The 20,461-nt window shown below is 48.0% G+C and overlaps 2 protein-coding genes across 3 annotated transcripts in view; one reads left to right on the top strand and one right to left on the bottom strand.

Moving 5' to 3' along the window:
* Nucleotides 1–4,750, top strand: part of mmrn2a (multimerin 2a) — a 20,638-nt gene extending 15,888 nt beyond the window's left edge. For both annotated transcript variants that reach the window (XM_061087423.1, XM_061087422.1), the window contains 6 exons: nucleotides 774–1,171; nucleotides 1,291–1,485; nucleotides 1,628–2,089; nucleotides 2,224–2,587; nucleotides 2,942–3,472; nucleotides 3,827–4,750. In XM_061087423.1, coding sequence (XP_060943406.1) covers nucleotides 774–1,171; nucleotides 1,291–1,485; nucleotides 1,628–2,089; nucleotides 2,224–2,587; nucleotides 2,942–3,472; nucleotides 3,827–4,227 — 2,351 coding nt within the window. In that variant the 3' untranslated portion in view covers nucleotides 4,228–4,750. The remainder of the gene's footprint in view (nucleotides 1–773; nucleotides 1,172–1,290; nucleotides 1,486–1,627; nucleotides 2,090–2,223; nucleotides 2,588–2,941; nucleotides 3,473–3,826) is intronic.
* Nucleotides 4,751–5,083: 333 nt separating this feature from the next.
* Nucleotides 5,084–20,122, bottom strand: LOC133020715 (inactive ubiquitin carboxyl-terminal hydrolase 54-like). The gene is made up of 19 exons (XM_061087406.1): nucleotides 20,075–20,122; nucleotides 19,819–19,932; nucleotides 19,566–19,648; nucleotides 19,211–19,313; nucleotides 18,946–19,092; nucleotides 18,709–18,858; nucleotides 16,879–17,047; nucleotides 16,390–16,581; nucleotides 15,927–16,061; nucleotides 14,752–15,436; nucleotides 13,883–14,007; nucleotides 13,303–13,467; nucleotides 12,602–12,721; nucleotides 11,407–11,593; nucleotides 9,697–10,592; nucleotides 9,411–9,508; nucleotides 9,182–9,298; nucleotides 7,792–8,026; nucleotides 5,084–7,406 (listed from the first exon to the last, which is right to left on the bottom strand). The coding sequence occupies exons 1-19, from the start codon at nucleotides 20,096–20,098 to the stop codon at nucleotides 6,757–6,759; spliced, it is 4,395 nt and encodes a 1,464-aa protein (XP_060943389.1). The 5' UTR covers nucleotides 20,099–20,122; the 3' UTR covers nucleotides 5,084–6,756.
* Nucleotides 20,123–20,461: the final 339 nt, after the last annotated feature.

Here is a 20,461-nt window from a genome sequence, read left to right as displayed (position 1 = left end):
TCAAACGTCAGCTTCATCTCAGGATCAGTGAGAAGATGAATCATGAAATGTAAGAAGCTTGATTCCAACCTCAGAAATAACAACACACAGGATCCGATGCTCTGTGCATGAGGACGGGCAGCGTCCTGTGTTTTCCTGGCTTCGCTCGCTCAGTCTCTTCTGGAGCAACAGGAACAAACTGTGAAATCTCATCTAATCTCCTGGAAACACTCGTATCGTCTCCACAGCAGCCCGCGGTGTGTCAGCCGTGTTTTCAGAGGCAGAGCGCCCACAGGATGGAAACAGCAGTCGAGACGTTTTCTGTTTTCCTGCCGGACTGTTTTCCAGGCGGAGCGGCTATGCAGTTTTTTACAATCCAGTTTGGAAACTGCTCCATTTTAGAACAAGAACAAGTGACTGCAGCTCCCCGGGGGGGGGGGTCGTGATTCATCAGGGACGGGTTTTTCTGAGCCTGGTGTGTTTGTAGCCAGGAGCCGAGAGTGTGTGTGGGTGTGAGAAGCTTTTTGTGATTATGTCCTAAATAACTTCAGTGACTTTCTGTCCTTTTCAAACTTAAAGAGCAGTTCAAGTCTCATATGAGGTCAGTGTGACCTTTGACCAATGATATCAGTTCATCTTTGAGTCCAAGTCAACACAACAACAACAACACAATTTGAAGAAATGTCCTCAAGAGTTAACTCATCACTCATCACTTGAGTTAACTCGATTAAAACGAGTTAACTTGCCCAGCCCTAGTTTAATCTAAACTGATGTTGCCTCCCTCCCGTACCCAGAAGCCCCTGCTGTCCTGCCCGTTCCCCACATGATGGCGCTGGTCATGTCTCAGCTGCAGCCGCTCCTGCAGGGCTTCAACCGCTCGCTGGAGCACCTGAGCCGACAGGTGGGGGAGCTGGCCCGCGACGTGGCCCAGCTGAAGAGCAGCCAGCAGGGGGCGGAGCTGCAGACGGGGGTCCTGGAGGGGCCCAGGCATGACGAGGCGGCGGACGAACGCCTGGAGGCCAAGCTGGACGAGGTTTCTGAGCACATCAGGGAGGTTCAGGATCAGATGGCCGGTCAGCGGACGGACATGGAGAGCAGGCTGCACTCCCAGCATGCAATGCTGCACTACAACCTCACCTGCTTTAAGACGGACATCGACTTGAAGCTGAAACGCCACCAGAAGATGCTGCAGGTCAGTGGACGCCAGGGACAAACAATAATAACTATTATTATTGTAATGATGAAATGAAGACTTAAGTGGTTCATGTATTTAACTACGTCTCAGCCGTTGACCTCTGCTTCTGATCTCAGGTCAGCCTGCAGGCGATGAACGCCACGCTGTCGGAGCTGAAGGTCGACCAGGGTCAGATCACAGAGACGCCGCCGGACGATCAGCTGCCTCGTCCCTCCCTGCACCCCCCCCAACCGCGGCTGGCCTCAGACTCCTCCTCCCTGTGGAAGGCCATCGAGCGACTGGACAACGTGGTGGTCAACAACACAGTGAAGGTGGGTCTTCTGTGTAAGTTCTGCAAATAAAGATGGAGCAAAGGGCCTTGATCGCCCCCTGGTGGCTGGCTTCAGTGTAGCTCATAAACTAATATAAGTTAAAGAAAAAGTTAAAATGCCATTAATTCTTCATGGCGTGCAGGTGACTGGGCTGATGGAGGATGTGGACGTGACCTCGGGGGGCGTCCAGCGGCTGAGGCTGGACTTCACGCGGCTGGAGAAGCTGATCAACCAGACGGCCCGAACCAGTCAGATCCTGTTCATGGAGACGGGGCTGGAGGTGGAAGCCGCCAAGGTGGGGGTGCTGAGGCGGGTGGAGGAGCTGGCGGCGAACGTGACGCAGCAGAGTAAGCAGCAGCAGGAGGTGGACTCGGACATAGACTACCTGTACACCGCCGTGTACCGGAACCACTCAGCTGGAGACTGCGACTGCAAGGGGCTGACGGCCGGCGTGGCTCGGCTGGACAGGAGCGTTGCCAACGTGACGGCGCTGGCTAACGAGAACAAAATGGCTCTGGACGAGAACAACGAGGAAGTGAAGCAGTGGGACGGGGTCAGCAACTGGGAGCCGGCGGTGGCAGCAATTCAATATGACCTCCAACAGGTGGGAAAAATAAACAAAAACACAAAATCTCTTACACACACACACTGTTGGAGAAAGTGAAGACAGAGTTCTGAGAAATAGACGAACACACTGAGACAATAAGAAAAACAACCTTTTAATTGAATGTCCTGCAGGTGAAGGAGTCCCTGGTCTGGGAGGAGAGCAGGACCAGGACTCTGGACGACACCCTGACCCAGATGAGCAGCTCGCTGACGGACGTCCAGGCCGAGGTCAGCGGCCTGAAGGAGCAGGGAGAGAAGCTGAAGGAGTCGATGCAGTATCTGTCGAGCTCCTTCAACTCTCTGCTCAAAGACACCATTCGACACAGCGACGTGCTGGAGCTGCTGCTGGGGGAGGAGGTGCTGGAGTTCCTGGAGTGGTCCATCCAGGACCAGGATGCCAACTCCATCCCGGCCCTGAGGAATCAGCTGAGGCTCATGCAGGAGCAGCTGAGCAGTCACAACCTGAGCATCACGTCGCTGCTCGGCGGTTGGACAGGTACGACACACACACACACAGTTTCATTATTTATAAGAATAACCTTAATAAAATGTACCATCTCATGGATGCATCCAACTCTTTAGCAGCACCTAGTGGCAATTGTGTGAAACTACAACAACCTCACCACAAAGCTTCACCAACTGTAGTTTTATTTTTTATTTTATCTTCATTCATTTAGTATTGATCAGATGACAATGATGATATAAAACATGTAATAATTATATACCACATTATTAATGTGTGTGAGGTTTTTCAGTCAACACATCATAACCTCACTTGCGCCCCCTGCTGGATGTCACACCATGACCCGAGATGATCAACATTTTCCTCTTCTTCTCTTTCTGTTCCCAGGAGGTGGAGAGGAGGTGCCTTCTGCTGACCAGCCCTCCTCCTCACACCTTCCCCCCGACCACTGGCCTCTTGGTGACATGAGGAGCGACGCTGGAGAAGCGGCCAGGGAGCGACAGCTTCTCCTCCATCCCATTGGGAGGCGTCCGGAGCTGGGAGGAGACGGCAGCGATCTGTGGAACCTGGAGAAAACGGTGGAGGAGCTGGACCTGAAGGTGCAGCAGCTGGAGGAGAAACCCTGCCCCTGCCCCACCACCTCCACCCAGAGGGAGGTGCAGGCCGGGGGTGAGGACGCCAAGCTGCAGGCAGAGGTGACGTGGCTGAAGAGAGGCCTGGAGGAGCACCTCAGGGTGTTCAAGAACGTGTTCAGCAACGCAGACGTGCTGGTGGGATCCGAGGCCACGCTGGAGCTCGACAAACTGCTGCAGCTGGTGCAGAACCGAGACGGGAAGAAAGAGAACAGGAAGAAAGGAGGAAGAAGAAAGGAGGGATCAGGAAGAGGAGGAGACCATCGAAAAAAGAGGGATTCATCAGGTGAGCGAGGAGTCTACTTTCTATATGAGGCTTGGTTTTCCCTATACCCTGTATTCTCTCAATTGACCAGCAGAGGGACACTGGTTTCTATCGAAGTCAATAAGTTAACGTCCACCTGCACCTATTGGACGGTACCAGCTGTCAATCATACTGTAGTATCCAGGCCGCAGTGCACTCGGTGCTTTATAGTCCATGTGACTGCAGTTGAGTCGCCCTCTACTGGTCAATCCAGAGAACACAAGTTTTTTAGTACTTAACCATCGGCTTCACTCCCCGGATCCAGAATCTACATCAATAACTTTTTGGGTTGAACACTGAACCTGTTAGAATGAGTGGTTTGACCTTTGTGTTCAGGTGTTCCTGTGCTGTCCGACCAATCAGAAGACTCCCTGATGTTTGTGGGTGGATCTCCCTTGAGCCTCGCTGACAGCGTCATCACATTCGATGCGTCTCTGAACCGGGGTCAGTTTGACCCGGACGCCGGCACCTTCACGGCACCAGTGGGCGGGCTATACCTGTTCATCCTCACCTTGGACCTGAGGCCGGGCCCCACCCACGTGGTCCTGTGGCGGGCGTCGGGCGGAGCTCCGGCGTCTCTACACCGACGGGCGGTGGCAGAGGCGGGGCCTGCTACAGGTGTGAGCCTCCTGCTGCTGAGGGAGGGGGAGGAGGTGAGGCTGGAACTGAGGGGAGGAGCGTGGGCGGAGTCAAAGGACAATGTGTTCACTGGGTTGCTGCTCCAAAGGACCACCTGAAGGCGCTGTGGTGATCAGAAAATGCTGGAGGACAATGAGTACATTTTTTTCTGTTTCCTGATGGTTACGCTTCACTCTGATTTGCTGCCGACGCTGCTCGCTCCCTTCTACCCGAGGTTCTAAAGACGTGACATCAGATCAGCTGCTTCTCTCTGACGAGAAAAAAACACTCGTGACTACGTAAGCGTCTGGAAAAAACTGAGCCGAGCTTCATTTATCAAAGAGGAATTCTGCTCTGAAATCTACGTCAGAAAGTTTTGTTGAACCCCTTCTTAAGAAAAATATAGTTTTTTTTACAGGGAATTTATATTTTAACATATTTTACATGAGAAGAAAATATTTGTTATGTAAAGTCACGAGTGTGTGATGTTTGTAAAGTGCCAATATTATTCTGTAAAAACACACAGAGCAGTATATATTTATATAAACCAACAGCTGAGCCGGATTTGTGTGATGAGATGAAAATGGTGTTTTCACAATGAAAAGATGTGTCACAAAATAAAAAAGTTTTATCTACAAACGAGCCTGTGATGTCACAAAATATTGTGTGCGTTAAAGGAAAGAACCAAGAACAAGTGAAAGAATCACGTCAGACACGATGAACATTTCCTTTAAACATTTTAATCATCTGTTGACTCTACAGTGTAGAAAAATAAGCATCAAAAATATACCCCAAAAAAAAAATTCAACAAGGTTAAATCTGGCAAAGCAAAACATCCACAAGGAAATGACTCTGACAAGATGAAAAAAATAATTTCTCTTCATTTGAATTATTGAAACTTCGCTTTGCACGATTCTGTTTTTCAACTCAGGTCTGAATATGAAATTAAATCAGATTTTATTCTGAAAAGATGAAATGCCTTAATTTAGTTCAGTCCTGATTATAACAACTTAGAAATGTAATTATTTGTGTCCTTAAAAACATTTTTTATCCGAAACATCTTTTGTTCGACATCAGAACATTTTTAAAGAATCAAAAAATCCTCCCATAAATTATTTCAGATGGAACTTTTCTGTAGTTTAAGTGAAAATTTTAGTAATTAATATCTTCAAGTGAAATAACGTAAAATGGTTGTTTTTAAAATTTTCTGGACTTCAGACCAAACTGGGGTTTGTTTGTTTAAACTCAGCCGGGGCACCAGGCGGGTGGGGTCAGCCCCAGGTTTCTTGGCATACAGACAGAAGTCTCTCAGTCTGTTGATTAACAGCATCCTGGATTTCTTTCAAGGTGTTTGTTCAGAATCAACTGAACCAATTGAACGTGGTCTGGGTGGAGAGAAGCTCCTCCCACGATAACAGGAGAGACGTCGAAACTAATCAGCAACGAGCAAAGGAAGTAAATCTATCTCCAACACTTGTGAAGTGCACTACATTAGAGTTACAGGCAGTCGAGTCACTGCACTAAAAAGATCTGCATATATCATCATTACAATAAATGTAAAGCAAAGACCAGCAAGGCTCTCAAGGCTAGAATACGTTTGAAAACATCATGCTAAATATTAGCTGCAACTCTGTCAAAATAAAAGCTTTAGTTATTCGTCTAATATCGCCTAACGACAGGAATCAGCCTCAGGTTATGTACGACGAGGCCGGACACTAAATCACTTTATAAAATTACATCAGGTCTATAGCGGAGTATACGCAGGTTATGCAGGTAGAATAGTTTTAGTTAATCTACAAACATCTCAGTCTGTCAAGCCTACAAAAATAAATAGGAGTACGTAGAGTATATTTATATTCATAATCTGAGGAAGAAGCTGCTTTTCAACTTCCTGTCATGATTCCTTCATTTCCTGTGATGCTGTGCTCAGCTGTAGATCAACAGTAGATAAAGATGGACGACGCTTCTCCACTTCCTCAAACTCAGAGTCTGTGCAGTAGTGGAGTGGAGCCTTGGTATCGAGGTCCCGTCTACACAAGAAACCTCAACTACCAAAAATGACAGAAACCATCTTTTAGGAGCATCCACTCGGGCCCAGGTCCCATCTGCTCACATGGAGGAGGCACTGGTTATGACATGTACTAAAGCCAGCCACCAGGGGGCGATCAAAGCATTTTAGCTTCACTTACTGGGAGCCATCATATTGTCCATCTTTCTTTACAGTCAATGTTCTGAACTGATCACGTAGACCTGCTGCTCCTGTTCGGTCACATGGTGCTTTGTCTTCATTAGAAAGTTAAATGTGCTTAAATCCAGCAAATGTTCAGGGACATGATTGAATGAGCGTCTGCAGGCGGGACGCTCAGGACAGACGAGTCGGGACAACATGTGGACGTGTGCTGTGAGAGAAATGATTTATACTGAGACTGAGGTTGTTAAAGTGTTGGAATTCTGACTGAAGATCTGATGATGCTGAAGAGCAAGCAGCCAATCACAGAGCTTCATCACAGCGTGACAGCAGCCGTCCGTCTAAATGAATGTTGGCACATTTTAACATAAAAAAAACTAAACTCAGGCTGAATCGCCGGCGTTAAGACTTAATTTTACTGGTGATGACATGTGACATCTGCCGGCAGCTTCCGGCCTGATCAGCTGCCCGGGCGGAACCGAGCCACGTAAGCGCCGCATGAGGCGCAGTAGGGACGTGGCGGCTCAGCTGGAAGCTGCTGGCAGAGGGAGCACATCAGGGGGTCCCTGCGGGGCCGGAGCGGGGGGGGCTGGTGGGACTGCGTCCGCTGGAGGGACAGGTGGTGGTGGCGAGCGGCGAGGGGATCCCAAGAGGAGCTGGGCTGGACAGTCCTGTAGTGGGCATCACGGCGCCAATCCCCCTCAGGGGGGACATCCAGCCGGAGAGGCTGGGAGGGGGCTTCACCTGGCACCCTGAGGTGGTGGGAGGGATGGTGGTGTGGTGCGGGGATGTGGTGTGGTGGGTAGTGGGCGGACCCATTGACTTTAATGGGCAGTGATGGTTGTCGGTAGTGACCGTTAGTCCCGGTGGTGGTGTTGGCAGAGCGGCGAGGACGGGACAGGGTGGCGTAGAGACTCTGCGGAGCAGGCGGGGGGGCAGTGGTACAGCCGGCACCAGGCCTGGGGAGGGAGGAGAAGGGGGGCGTGGCTCGCCGAGGAGCCCGGGGCAGCGTGCCGTAACTCAGCGCGATGCTGTGGAGACTTTGTTCGGGGGGAGCTTGATGCCGGTCAGACAAAACCAGAAACTGCTGCTGGACGCTCGGCCCAACTCCTGAGGGAGAGGAAGAGGAAGAGAAGGTAGATGAAGAAGAAGATAAAAGGGAGGAGGAGGCGAAAAAGGGAAATTATTAGAACACAGGTCATCATGAGGCCTCACTGTTTACGAGGGGGATCTTCAGATCTATTTCTCTATCTCTAATATTTAAGTAGTGATCATGTCAAACTATTTGTTTCTGTGTTGAGTCTCATTCAGAAGCAGGAGAATCCAAACCTTCAGTCATTGAACCTTCGGCAACATTATAATTCTCATGAAAACATTTAGAGGGAAACTGGATGAGAGCAGCTCTGCTCATGTGTGATGGTTTGTGACATTGGATATGTGATGCTGGTGAACAGCAGGTGGAGGTGAAGGTGGAGGTGAAGGGCCAGTGGGTTACCTGTGCGTCCCCAGGAGGAGGGGCCCGAGCTGTGTGGCCGTGATGTCTGCGAGGGGGGGTGATGTGGAGGAGGTGCAGGAGCTGAGGGGCCGTGGTGTCGGGGTTGGAGGGGGTGAAAGGAGGGATCTGTGAAGGAGGAGGAGTGGAGGTGCAGGGAGGAGGTGCTGGGTCGGCGAGGGAGGGTGAAGGAGTGAAGGTCTGCGGGTGTGGGGGGGGGTCTGGACACAGAGGGGTCCTTCAGGGCGAGGAAGTGGAGGTAAAGAATAAGGGAGGAGCAATGATGAAGAGGAGGTGGAGAAAGAAGATGGAAACAGGAGTGAAACGAAGGAGGAAGGTAAAAGAGAAGAAAACAGGACAGATGAAAGAGGAAAAGAAATAGAATGAGAAGTGAAAACAGACAAAAAAGAAAGAGAGATGAGAAAATAGATAAATAAAATAGAGGGGGGGGTTTAAAAATAAAAAAAACTGTTAGAACAATGGAGGGGAAAACATGAAAACTGACACAAATTCTTAAATGAAAACAGAAATGCGACACAGGGAAAACCTTGTATCTCTGAGATGCAAGTTTTTTATCCAACAAATTAAAATAAAGATTTGTGTTTTATTTTAGACAATTGTTAATTTCTATAGAAAAAAATTATATGAGTTCAAAGGATAAGGACGTCTAGGAATCAGACAATTTTTTAAAATATATATCAGCCAAATCGGTATTGGCAGGTATTGGTATCGGCGTCAGGCCCAAAAAAAATCCATGATAATAATTCATAATCTGGCTAATCAGTGTTTAAATTATTTTTGACAGTTGAATGTTTCAGTGGTTGTTGAAGTTGTATCACAGACACATTGACACTCCAGTGCTCAGAGAAAGAGTTGAATCCTCCACTGCAGTAAAATCCCTCTGACAGGATCTGTGGAGTCAAACCTCGGCCGTCGCTTCTCATCAGGCCGTCACCACCTCGCGCCGAGCGCTGCGGCAGAAAGCTTAATGGAGGAACTAAATCAGTGATGAATCTTTAATGTGCCGGCCTGAGGCGATTCCTGTGGGCGGGATGCCAGACGTCTGAACGCCAGCAGCGGCGGCCGCCTTTGATAGAACATGAGGGCGTGTTTTATGAATCAGAGGTGAAGTGTTGTCATTGTTGTTCTTTGAAGAACCAGAGAAGAGTTGTTTACTGTCTGAGAGCAGAAACTGAGCCAGCCTGCAGTCACACTGTATGAACACAGGGGGGCAGCAGCAAACAGCAAACTGGCAGAGGAAGATGATGACATCAACGTTTTCACACACACACATCTTCATACACACATTAACACACACACACAGCTGGTGTGTTTTTGTTGAAACAAAGTTAGCGACTGTTATTTTATAACTGTGTGCATGTGTGTCACTTACACAGCTGCGAGAGGCGGCGATGTTTTGGGGTCGCGACCCGATGGCGGTCCCGCTCAGGCTTCGGGCGATGCGTCGCAGGTTGTCTGCGCTGTAGCTCTCGTCGTCACCCGCCGCCGGCTGCACAGAGAAGAGACGGCAGCACGTGAAACATTTTTGCACAGGCAGAGACGTAACAAACTGCTAATGAGGAGGTGACGAGGTTTAATGACCCACACACACAGCCCAGTACCTTATGCAGAGTTGTTACCGGTGTTCTGTAGACATATCTCTCTATCTCCGCCGTCGGTGTTTTGGATCGTCCAGATCCTGACAGCATTCTTCTCACACCTGCGAGCAGACACACACACAAATGAATACAACCACTGATACTAAAATGACTCGTGTATATGTGTGTAAAGTGGTTTTCTTTTGGAGGAACGAGCTGAGCAAAGATGAAAGCTGCTCTGTGTCTCCAGTGGTGGTCACATGAGGGACAGAAGTGTCATGTGACAGAATCTCACTTCTGCAGTTCCTACCTGGTTTGTTGCCAGCTGGTTGAGGACTGACACCACGGCTGCCCCGCTGCATGCTGGGAGCCAGCAGACTGGCCTGGTACAGCGAGTCCAACTCTGACAGCTCCTCACAGGGTGACACTGGTGCTGCTGGTGCTTCTTCTTCTCCTCCTCCGTTCTTGAAACTGAAGTATCTGTTGACGTTCTCCGCCCAGCGCTCCACAGGCAGGAGCGCTCTGTGGCCCTGGGCGGGGGCCGTGGAGGTTGTCTGATCCGGTTGGTTCACATGGGGCAGGGGGGCTCTAGAAGGTGAGTCTGCAGTGGCATAAGCTGGTGGATCAGAAGAATCAACGACATCATCGTGTGGCTCAAGGTGTAAGCAGGACCAGGTTCTGGTGGGAGGGGTCGGAGCTACCCCCGAGGGGGAGATCGATAAAGGGGGTGTGGTCTGTCCCTGTCTGATGTAACAAGGCTCCTTCTCCATGATCAGATGACAGCCGTCGTTGGTGCCAATGGGTGATGGAGTTCGGGAGTGCGGCGTAAGTGGGGGGAGGGCATGAGCTGGGATGGGAATAGGTGATGCATTGGTCCACTGGGCGGGGAACTCCACCTCCTCAGGTGGAGGGGGTGGAGCCAAATTCTCCAGAGGACTCTGCTCCCAGGTGTCCGCCGACAGAGCAGGAAGGGACGCAGCATTGGAGAGGGGTTTCCCAACACTAGAGCAGGGGCCCCTGGTCCTGCTGTCCTCCCTGGGAGAACCTGTAGGAGCCACTGTGCTGTAGGCGGGGTCAGAGATTGTTTTGGGAGGGAGGGGCTTAACAAAGCATGGAGAGAGAGGTAGGGCCTGCTGGTCCTTACCGGCGGCTGATTGGTCGCCCTGTCTGTTCGTCAGAAGTATTTGGAGCGAGAGAGCCTTTTCACTGCAGAGAGAGAGAGAGAGAGAGAGAGGGGGGCGTGTTAGGAAGGAAGTATGTTTTGTGAGAGTGCATGTGTGAGAGTGTGTGTGTGAGAGAGTGTGTGTGTGAGAGAGTGTGTGTTGGCCTGCAGTATGTCTGGAACAGATGGTGTCATTCGAGAGCTCCTGCTAAACACAGGGCTGGTTGTGTGTGTGTGTGTGTGTGTGATTCAGAGGTTGTTTCCTGGGGAGTCAGTGTTGACAATCTGTCACCATGGTTCTCACTAAGCCAGTCATTATGAAAACACATCACAGAAGTCGTGATTGTGGCGTTAATCCGTGATTTTGAGGTCTCGCCCATAAACACACTCGTCCAATCATGAGTCAGTCCCAGCTGTCAGTCATGACGTCTAAGCCTGCCTGTTTTTACATCATCAAATAACTAATTAAATCCAAACTGATCAGAAACATAAACACTTGAAACACTCATCAGTGTGATGAGAACAACCTTAAATTACAGTAACAATCTCTGGCAAACATTTATCTAACTTCTACTTTGACTTTTGAGTTTGGTCCATGTTCCATCTGCTAACATGGAGTAGGCAGGGTTCATGACCTATACTGCAGACAGCCACCAGGGGGCGATCCAGATGTTTTGGCTTCACTTTTGGGAGCAGTAATGACTAAAACAAGATATTAAAGATGATGATCATGTTTTTAACCACATTTTTTAGTTTTTGATTTGATTGCAATAACATAAATAAGACTACATTTTTTCAAGCTACAATTAGTCTGATGCTATGTGACGTCTGATTGGCTGAGCAGACTACAGGTGGTACCTGGGCTGTTCCTGGAGCTGCTGCTCCTCCTCCTGCAGTTGCTCTGGATGCTGTCTGACTGCCTCTGAGTCCTGCGGGTGCTGCTGCAGTTGCATGCGTTGCTGCAAACTGCGGGCTCTCCTCATGCAGCGCTGCAGCCGGCTGTTACTACTAGCTCCGCCCTCAGACGCCGCTGGCCGCAGTTTGGCTGCAGCGAGGCCACGTGACAACCAGAAAATGCACGACACATAAAAAATAAAAGAAAACAGAACAAAAGAGAGGAAAGAATGAATAAGGATAAAGGAAAAGAAGGATGCATAAAATAACTTATGATGATTTCATGCAAAAATCTTAAAAGTAAATCAAATATCAGATAGTTGACATGGTGGTGGTGTGACTGTGTGTGACTGTGTGTGTGTGAGAGTTATGGACATGACAGACATGTGAGGTTTGGTCCGCAATGAAATGGTGAAATTATATTCAGACAGAACATTAAATTAACTTTATTAGAACCACAAACTGTGATACTGTTAAATAATTATTTCCATTTATCACAGCAACTGTTTTGTTTTTATTATTTCTATCAGTAATAAGAACACGGTGATGTTCATTTATAGACATAGTTCAGATATTGTCTCCAGAGAAACCCTGAAGCTCAAGAGGTTGTGTCTTAGTTTTTGATTCTCATGTTCGCTGACATAGACCCACCTCTACAGTGCCACTAAATAAAACCTGAACTCTGCCACAAAGTTTTTATCACTGATAGAAATGATGAGCAGAAGCTTAAAGAACGGATCGAACGATAAACTGGAACTATACTTTACAGAGTTTGTGTTTCTCTGAGGAGACGAGGTACTAAGATCTGAAGCTCGATTTATTACTTTTCATCCTGGTGGTTTATTCACTTCAAATTTCATATCGAACACGTTTCTTTAATTCCGTCTATTATTGTCCCGACACCGTGATGTCAAACTGACGTGTGTGTGTCTGAGGACATTCCTCAGTAACACACAAACATGTTGAGATCTCAGTGGTTGATGTCGTTAACAGCAGGCAACTGTGATGTCTCCGGTTTCCATTAGCAACCAAGCAGAGGGTTGGTGGGCGGGGGTGTGTTGACCTCATTCACAGCGTGTTTATTTTGTAAGTGTGAGTTATTTAGTGTGTGTGTGTGCGTGTGCTGGAGGCTGGGTCAGAGTAGGTGGGGGGAGCTTACAGACGGCTTCGTTGACGGCCGACAGCGCAGCGGCGACCTCTCCCGCCTGCTCCAGACGCAACGACTGGTCCAGCAGGAGCTCCGCCTCCGACACACACCGCTCGAAGCTGTCGCCTTTTCCTACAGAGTGAACACACGTAGACAGATATTTATCCAAATCCTACAGCAGCCGAACAAACCTGCAACGCTGAAGTGGTTTAAGGCTGAAACTGATGGGAGCCGCCGGCTGTGTGCAACATCTGCAATCCTACTATTTCAGGAAATGGAGAGCTACTTTCAACGCAACAGAACATCCAACAAAATACAGGCAGTGGAGATTATAGAAACTGCTGCACTAAACATTTTGAGTAAACATTTCAGTTTTAGCAGTAAAATCTGTTGGTGATCACAGTTTAATTGAGTATTTGGAAAGAAGGAATGATTTGGTGAGGACCAAAATGTTCTCACAACCATAGAAATACATAAACACAGAGACACACACACAGGCTTTAGTTCCTAAGCACTGTCGGCTGAGTCAGACGCTTTCAGCTGCTCAATGAAGAACATTCCTATTGTCCCACACAAAACAACACAACATGACACAAACACACATACACAAACAGTCCGAGCTGAACCTCCGACAGCAGTTGAGTGACCGTTTTAATCTCTAGTACAGATTATTCTATTTAACATTCAGATGCGTGTGTGTGTGTGTGTCATACCTTGGATTTGTAGCTGGTCCAGGTCCAGGTACTTGCTGGGTCGTGGGTTGAAGCCGAGCGCCGCCTCCCTCTCCTTCTCCTGCCGTCGCTGCTGCTCTTCGTCCCTTGCTCTCCTCAGCACCTCCTCCTGCAACTCGTCCAGCTCGCTGCGGCCTACAGGGGGCGCTGGTCCAACAGACGTAAACCAAATCACCACCAAAGAAACTCCATTTACTTACAAAACAAAGACACCAGGCTATATGAGCAGTTTGCAATGCCCATAGCTCTGTTGCGGAGCCAGTTGCTATGCCAACCAGGGACACAGACCTCACCTGAGACATTAAGACACGTTGGACATCTGTATCATCTCGTCTGAACAGATGAGAAAGAGGATTTGTTCCTCAGGCCAAAGTTAACTCACGCACCCCAAGATGAACACGCAGCAACACATCAAGCTAACATGGAGGAGGGAAGGTTTATGACTGATAATGTAGCCAGCCACCAGGGGGGGATCAAACAATTTGGCTTCACTTTTGGTAGCCGACGTGTCTTTATTTACAGGAATGTTCATGACACATAAACACAAACACACCTGTCATACCAAGGCTCCCTCTGCTGGAAGAGCTGACTTCCTGCAGCAGAGCGCCGCTGCTCTTTGATCTGATGTTCCTCCATGACGGCGCAGAGGAAGAGGAGGAGACCGAAGGCTTCTTCACAACACACTTCCTAAAGGAAGAAAGGAGGGAAGGAATGATCGTATATAAGAACACTGTCATTCGGTAATGTTTTTCTTTTGTTTTTTGAACTTGGGCTGCTGTTGTAATTCCCCTTTAACACTGTGAATGTCAAGTGAATGTCAGTCATGTAAAACAAACTAATTTCCAGTTCTTTCTTCATTTTACTGGAAATACTTTTTAGTTTTGTCACTGACTCACGTGTGACCGATTTCTAATCTCTGCCCCGTGTTTGGAAAAAACAACAACTGAGCCAGTCACACTTTTGTAGGCGGCATTAGTAATGGAACATCACAGCTTTGTTCCCAGAGCTGGAAAATGGTGATAAATGGAAAAGTGAGGAGGAGGTGAACAGCTGTGTAAATAAACTAAAGTCATATCAACTGATCACATCAGCAACAAATCTTAATTCAACATATTTCTTCAACTGACATGGTTTCATTGTGATATGATTTCTTTATAAAAGTGTGATATAAATAAAGTTTGCTTGCATTGTAACTACTGGTTGGTCAGGGATCAGAAACAGCTCCTACCAACCTGAATATAAACAATGACTGCAAAATGAAAATTAAAGTTAAATCTAATTATAAAGATAATTTTTGTATTTACCAAAAGAATGTAAATGTAATTTTGCAGGTAAATAGGTGATGAGACTAACTTTTAGTTAAAGTAAATAACTGTTAATCTGAATAATAAATACTGACGGTCTTAAATCAGGGGGAGAAAAAAAGCTCACCTGTCTCCCAGGTTCAGGTCCAGGCTGACCGGGCTGCTGCTGTTCCTCTCGCTGCTCTCATATCCGCTCTCCATCCTCTGGATCAGTCTGGGTGGGGGAGGAGGAGGAGGAGGCAGTTCTGTGGCTCCTCCAACCCGTCTGTCGCTGCTGGAGGCGGTGGGGAGAGTCCAGGAGGTGCCGGGCCTGACCGACGTCACCTCCTGTGGGGCTGGGCAGGAGGTGTTCGCTCCCTCTGAGGCTGGAGCTGCACAGTCTTCGGGCTGGGAGGCTCCGAGCGGGCTGTACCCCGCCTGCCGCCGCCTCTCACGGCTGAAGATGCTGTCGATATTGAGGACCTCTCTCCGGGGCTTCCATGCTGGCCGGTATCTCCCCGACCCTGTTCCTCCAGAGGAGCTGGTCTTTGACTCGCTGCTGGTGCTGTCGGCCTCCCAGTCGAGGGGTTTGGAGGAGGAGGAGGAGGGAGTGGTGGCGGCGGCAGGGAGGTGGCGGTTGTTGGCAGAGGAGGTGATTTCAGACGAAAGGACGGCGGCAGGTAAAGAGGTGGATGAAGAGGAGGAGAGGGTTCGGCTGTGCAGGATGTTGCTCATGGTTTCCTTGAAGTCTCGCAGGCGATTGGTTGAAGATGAGAAGGAGGATGAAGGTTTGGGGAGTTGACGAGGAACCTGCTGCTCTTTCAAAGTCTCTCCTGTGGGGGAGGAGAGAGAAGAAGAGAAGAGAAGAGGAAAAGATTTACACAGAGGCAAGGAATGAAATGAAGAAAAGACAGAGAAAGTAAAGAAGAGGAGAAAAGAAGGGAGTAAGAAAGAAACCGTAACAAGTGGGCAAGTGAGAAAAAAGTTAAATGAAAACAGATGAAAATGAATGAACAATGTTAATGACACGAGAAATAATAACTTAAAATGTAAATATATATATACACAACTTGTGTTTTTTACTGTTTCATCTACTTAAAAGTCAAATTTAAATGATACACTTAGTAAGACGGCATATATTTAATTAAATATATAATCATTCCTTTTGATATATTTTCAAATTATAATTTTTTTCCCCATTTGTGAAAATGTGCATCTTGTTATTTTCAGAACTTCAGCATCAAAACTCCAGGCCCAGCTGAGTTTTATTCCACGTCACAGTTTTCATAGTTCTTCCCAGCAGCTCCCTCTCTGCCCGCCTACCCTCGCTGTGGTACCCGGCCGACGAAGCTTCGTTGTTGGGTTTAGATCGCCGGGTGCGGCTAGAGCTCCGCCTCCTATCCCCGGGCCCGCCTCCCTTCCTCAGAGACTGGTGCTGCTCACCGTCCGTCAAGGGGCCTTAGCAACGAGAAGCATGGCAACGGATGTTCAAAGCACGGTCACCACGACAAGCAGCACAGACAATAACAGAAGTAAAAGAAGCAGCGTGGCCGAGCGTGATTTGCTCCACAGCAGAGTTGTACTGGGTCAAATCTCATATAAGCTTTATAACATATGTTTAAACAGATGAATGGTGTGTTATAGGAGAGATGACGGAGCTGAACCCTGCTGTGAATGGTGAACAATATGCTGATGGTCAAACACAAACATTGTGAAGCTCCTGACTTTACACTCGCTGCTCTTTGTAACCTTTGCAGCTCTAACAGTTGTACTTCTATTCAGTCACCTATGGTATCCAGGCTGCAGAGCGAGGCGTGCTGGGCTCCGTCTGGGCGTTCGATGCAGATGACGGTTCCCTGGGAGTCAGACGAGTAGTGACTGGCCAGGGACTCATGGTGAGAGTGGGAGGGCTGTCGGCACGAGTAGCTCTCCGTCGACGAATCGGTGCGAGTGTCGCTGGAGATTGACGGCTCCCGGCCTGTCATTGTGGAAAAGAGGGGGGTCGAGGTGTCAGAGGTGATGCATAGTAAATTGATGCACATTAAAATTATACAGCATCCTATCAGATACTCCTAACCTCACTGCTGCTACAAGTTCTACGACGACAAGTACGACAGCCACAGCAACGACTATTTCTACTGTTCTTCTAGTGACCTCAGTCTGGTCTGTCATAGTACTACTACTACGACAAGTACAAGTACTATTGATTCTGGTTTAGTTACCTGAACGTTTGCTGTCGTGCTACTACTACGACTCCTAGCTGTGTTGTAGTTACCCGAGTCCTCGCTGTCGTAACAGGCCTTGTTGAGGTGGTGGAGGTCGAGGCGTGAGGACAGGTCCTGCACCGACACCGGTGTCCCCCGGGGGTCCGCGTACAGCAGCAGCAGGGGCTGGTAGTGGCCCTTGATGCAACGAGAGACCACGTCCTTCCACTTGGGACCAATCTGTGGGCAGTGGAGAAGACAATGACTCCAAAAACAGAACAACGTTTCTGTAAAGCCTAAAATTTGACTTTTACATTTTGTCACGTCAATGTGTCGTCAGACAAAGATCGTTTGTGAGGTGAGAGATACCACTCTGTCTCACCACTCAATGGCACTGAATGGAGATCGTGTTTTTGTCGTTCAACAGTTCGTTCTTCGCTTCCAACTAACTTTGTGATGAAGCTGGATTTCCCAACTCGCCGGGCTCCAACATTGAGAAGTACTTAGTTACTTACTAAAAAAAACTCCCATTAAAAATGAAACTTAACCAGAGACAGACCAATGATGCAGCACATACCAGAACTAACTCCTCTGGCCGGGTTGAGAATATTACTAACTTTGGATATGAAAAAACTAAAATGCATCCAATCTTGGATTTAATATTTTTTGGGCATTTTAACTGAGAACTTTTATTCAAGATGTTTTCAGAATTTTTAAGGACCTGCGGCCACCCTGGTACAGTAAAGAAAAAAGAAAATCAAAACTCAAAAATCATATGCTTGCAAACAGCAGATTTTAAAATGACATCCTGCATCAAACTAGCCACTAAAACTGTAATGTAGCTGGTGGAATTTACCAGCTGCAGTTAGGACGTCCCAGTCACCTCGAAAACTCGACTCAGCAGGTAAAACAAAGGCGGAAACTGAAATGTTGGAGTGTGAACCGTCTGTTTTTCCTTGTTGTGCGACAGAAATCTCCTCCCGTTTGCTATTTCAATCCTTCCTCCATTTTCCAAAAGTCCATGTCCACCCACGGCTCTGCCCGGATCTAACAGGACGTCCCGAAACTCAAAACGCAGACACGTCCGTTAGCCATGTGCGGTTAAAAGTATGTGTATGTGTGTGTGTTTGAAAAAAATGTGTGTGTTTGTGCAAGAGAAAGAGATAGAATGAAAGTCTGCAGTGTGAGCAAAAGTGTCGGCTGTGGTGGTCTGTGTGTGTGTGTGTGTGTGTGTGTGTGTGTGTGTGTGTGTGTGTGTTCTGACCACACCCTCAGTTCTGTCCAGCTGATCAACAATAGAGGGATATCCTTGTTTTCACAACCAGCAGAGAGAGGCGAGCGACAGAGAGGGAGAGCAAGGGAAAGCAATCTCTCCCTCCACTGGTGTTTTTATTATACGCAGCAATGATAGAAAAGAAAGCAAAGAGAGAGGAGGAATGAAATCAAGCAAAGGAGGAGAAAGAGGAGGAGATAAAAGAAGGAAGGTAGGAAGCAGAGCGAGGAGAGAGGTGCAAGGAGGGACAGGAAGAGAAAGAGGTCACTGACTACAAGTGGGATCATTTCCATTTCCTTAAACTGCCTCTTTCCTTCATTTTCACAACACACACACATTAGTGCTTCTTAAGCTGTGGTGACAGTCACTCCCTGACCTTAAAAAGGGAATAATTCTACATTTAGGGAAACACTTCAGTGCAGACTCAGAGTTAATGGAGTTTATGTGGAGAAACAGCTGATCTGGTTCTGTGCAAAGAAACATTTAAAGATGTAGGAAGGGGTTAAAGATCACAGATATACCTCCCAGAGCTGCTTTCAGACCTGCTCTGAATCCCACATATATCCTGAAAGGTTCTCGTTTTCTTATCAAATATTATCAACATGTAAAGCTGACGTGCTGAATGTACCTCTTTGACGTGTGCGTCATCGAAGTACATCCATCGCCGGATCTTTGTCTGGAAGAAGAAGGTGGAGTAATGTTTCCCGTAGTAACACACCATACCGACCAGGTAGAGCTCCGACTGACGGGCCTTCTCCTCTGTCACTCTGTAAAACAACTGCACAGAGCAAAAAGAGAGAAGGTGAGCAGGTGAACATCTACTTCTTCTTTTCCTTCTACAACTCCTCATTCTTCATCTACTTACATCACCCAGACGCAGGCAGGTTCCCAGGGTGTGAATGACGTCTTCAGCCAGGTCTGAGTGATCTGAGTCCCAAACCAGACCAATGGTGATGATCTCCGGACTGTTGAGGAGGACACGAGCGATCCTGAGCTGCTGACCACACTGACTCTGAGGAGGACGACGATGAACAAGCACTCCATCAAACTGACATGAGATTAATCCTATTTGAACAAGAAAAAACATAGCTTTTATATATGACAGTGAATGAGTTATCGTTGAGTCTTACAGGACAGCTGCGGAGGTCTCCCATGCTGGCGTTACGCAGCAGCTCGCCGAACATACCGGGAGTCGCCCTCTCCCTCGTCTCCAACATCTTCACAGCCTGGTTGCTGAGGAAGAGGAGGTGATGTGATTCTCACAGCTCAAGTTTAAAATGTGTTTTCTCACATAAAACGAATAACTCACACTCACACACGTCAGCAGTGAAGTGTGTGTGTGTGAGCCTTGATGAAGGTAGTGATTGGTCTGTTGCCTTGGTGACCCCCCCCCCCCCCCCAGTGTAACAAGCGTCAGGAGTGTGTGACCTTAACTTGTGTCATCAGCCATTTCTCTCTCACTTACATTCCCACACACACACCTACCACAGAGAGGTGGTTGAGATGTAGTGGACCATCTGAATGAAGGGTAGAGGGTCCGACGATGCTCCACAGTGGCTGCAAAGACACTGACACACAAACATAGACACAAATTAAACATGGCATCTGACGTCTTTTGCTTTCATTTGCACTCAGAACAGTTTGAACTTTTCCCTTATTCTAAATGACTCGTCGTCAAGGCGACAGGCGAGACAGCAGCCGCTCCTCTGACGGTGCTGCAGCAGCGCCTTGCTCTCACCTGCTCGAAGAGCGTCATAGCAAACTTCTGGTGGGGGATGCAGTGTCGGGCTGTGCAGATGTCCTCTTTGGTCTCATCTGCGATGTGGAAGTGAATCCTCATTAGAAGGTTTTCCTGCAGGGAGCAGAGAGGAAGACCTGACTGATCAGAGATATCATTTAACATATAAACATTTTTTAACAGCTAATTATTCCTCCTGTTTTTACAGTATATAGGTATGTATAGGTATGAAGAGTGTGCGTGTGTGTTTTCTTACGAAGCACTCTGCAGCGTCGTCCATGATGCCGAGTTGAAACCTCTGCTCGCCCTGGAAGGTTTTGGCAAGTGCGCTACGAAGAGCGTCGGACGGTAAAACCTTCTCGCTGCTGTACTGAAACTGAGCGAAGATGTTCTGGACAAAAACAAAACACAGACACAGAGTGAGGTCAAAAACAGAAAGCTAGTCAAGGGTCAGCTCCGAGTGTCGGCCGGTGTGATCTTTACCTTTAGTGCGCAGAAAATACACGAGTCCTCCATGCACTTATGAGTCGTAAGCTGACGGAAACTACGTCGGAAGATATCGAGGTGCCACAGAACCTGAGAGGGACAAGGGAGAAAAAAATAACACACAAGCCTGAGTCAGGTCACCTTTCAAGAGTACAGA

The sequence above is a fragment of the Limanda limanda genome, chromosome 15, assembly GCF_963576545.1.
Source record: "Limanda limanda chromosome 15, fLimLim1.1, whole genome shotgun sequence".
NCBI classification, from domain to species: Eukaryota; Metazoa; Chordata; class Actinopteri; order Pleuronectiformes; family Pleuronectidae; genus Limanda; species Limanda limanda.
The sequence above is the reverse complement of the archived record's forward strand: the minus strand, read 5'-3'. Positions and strand labels throughout refer to the sequence as shown.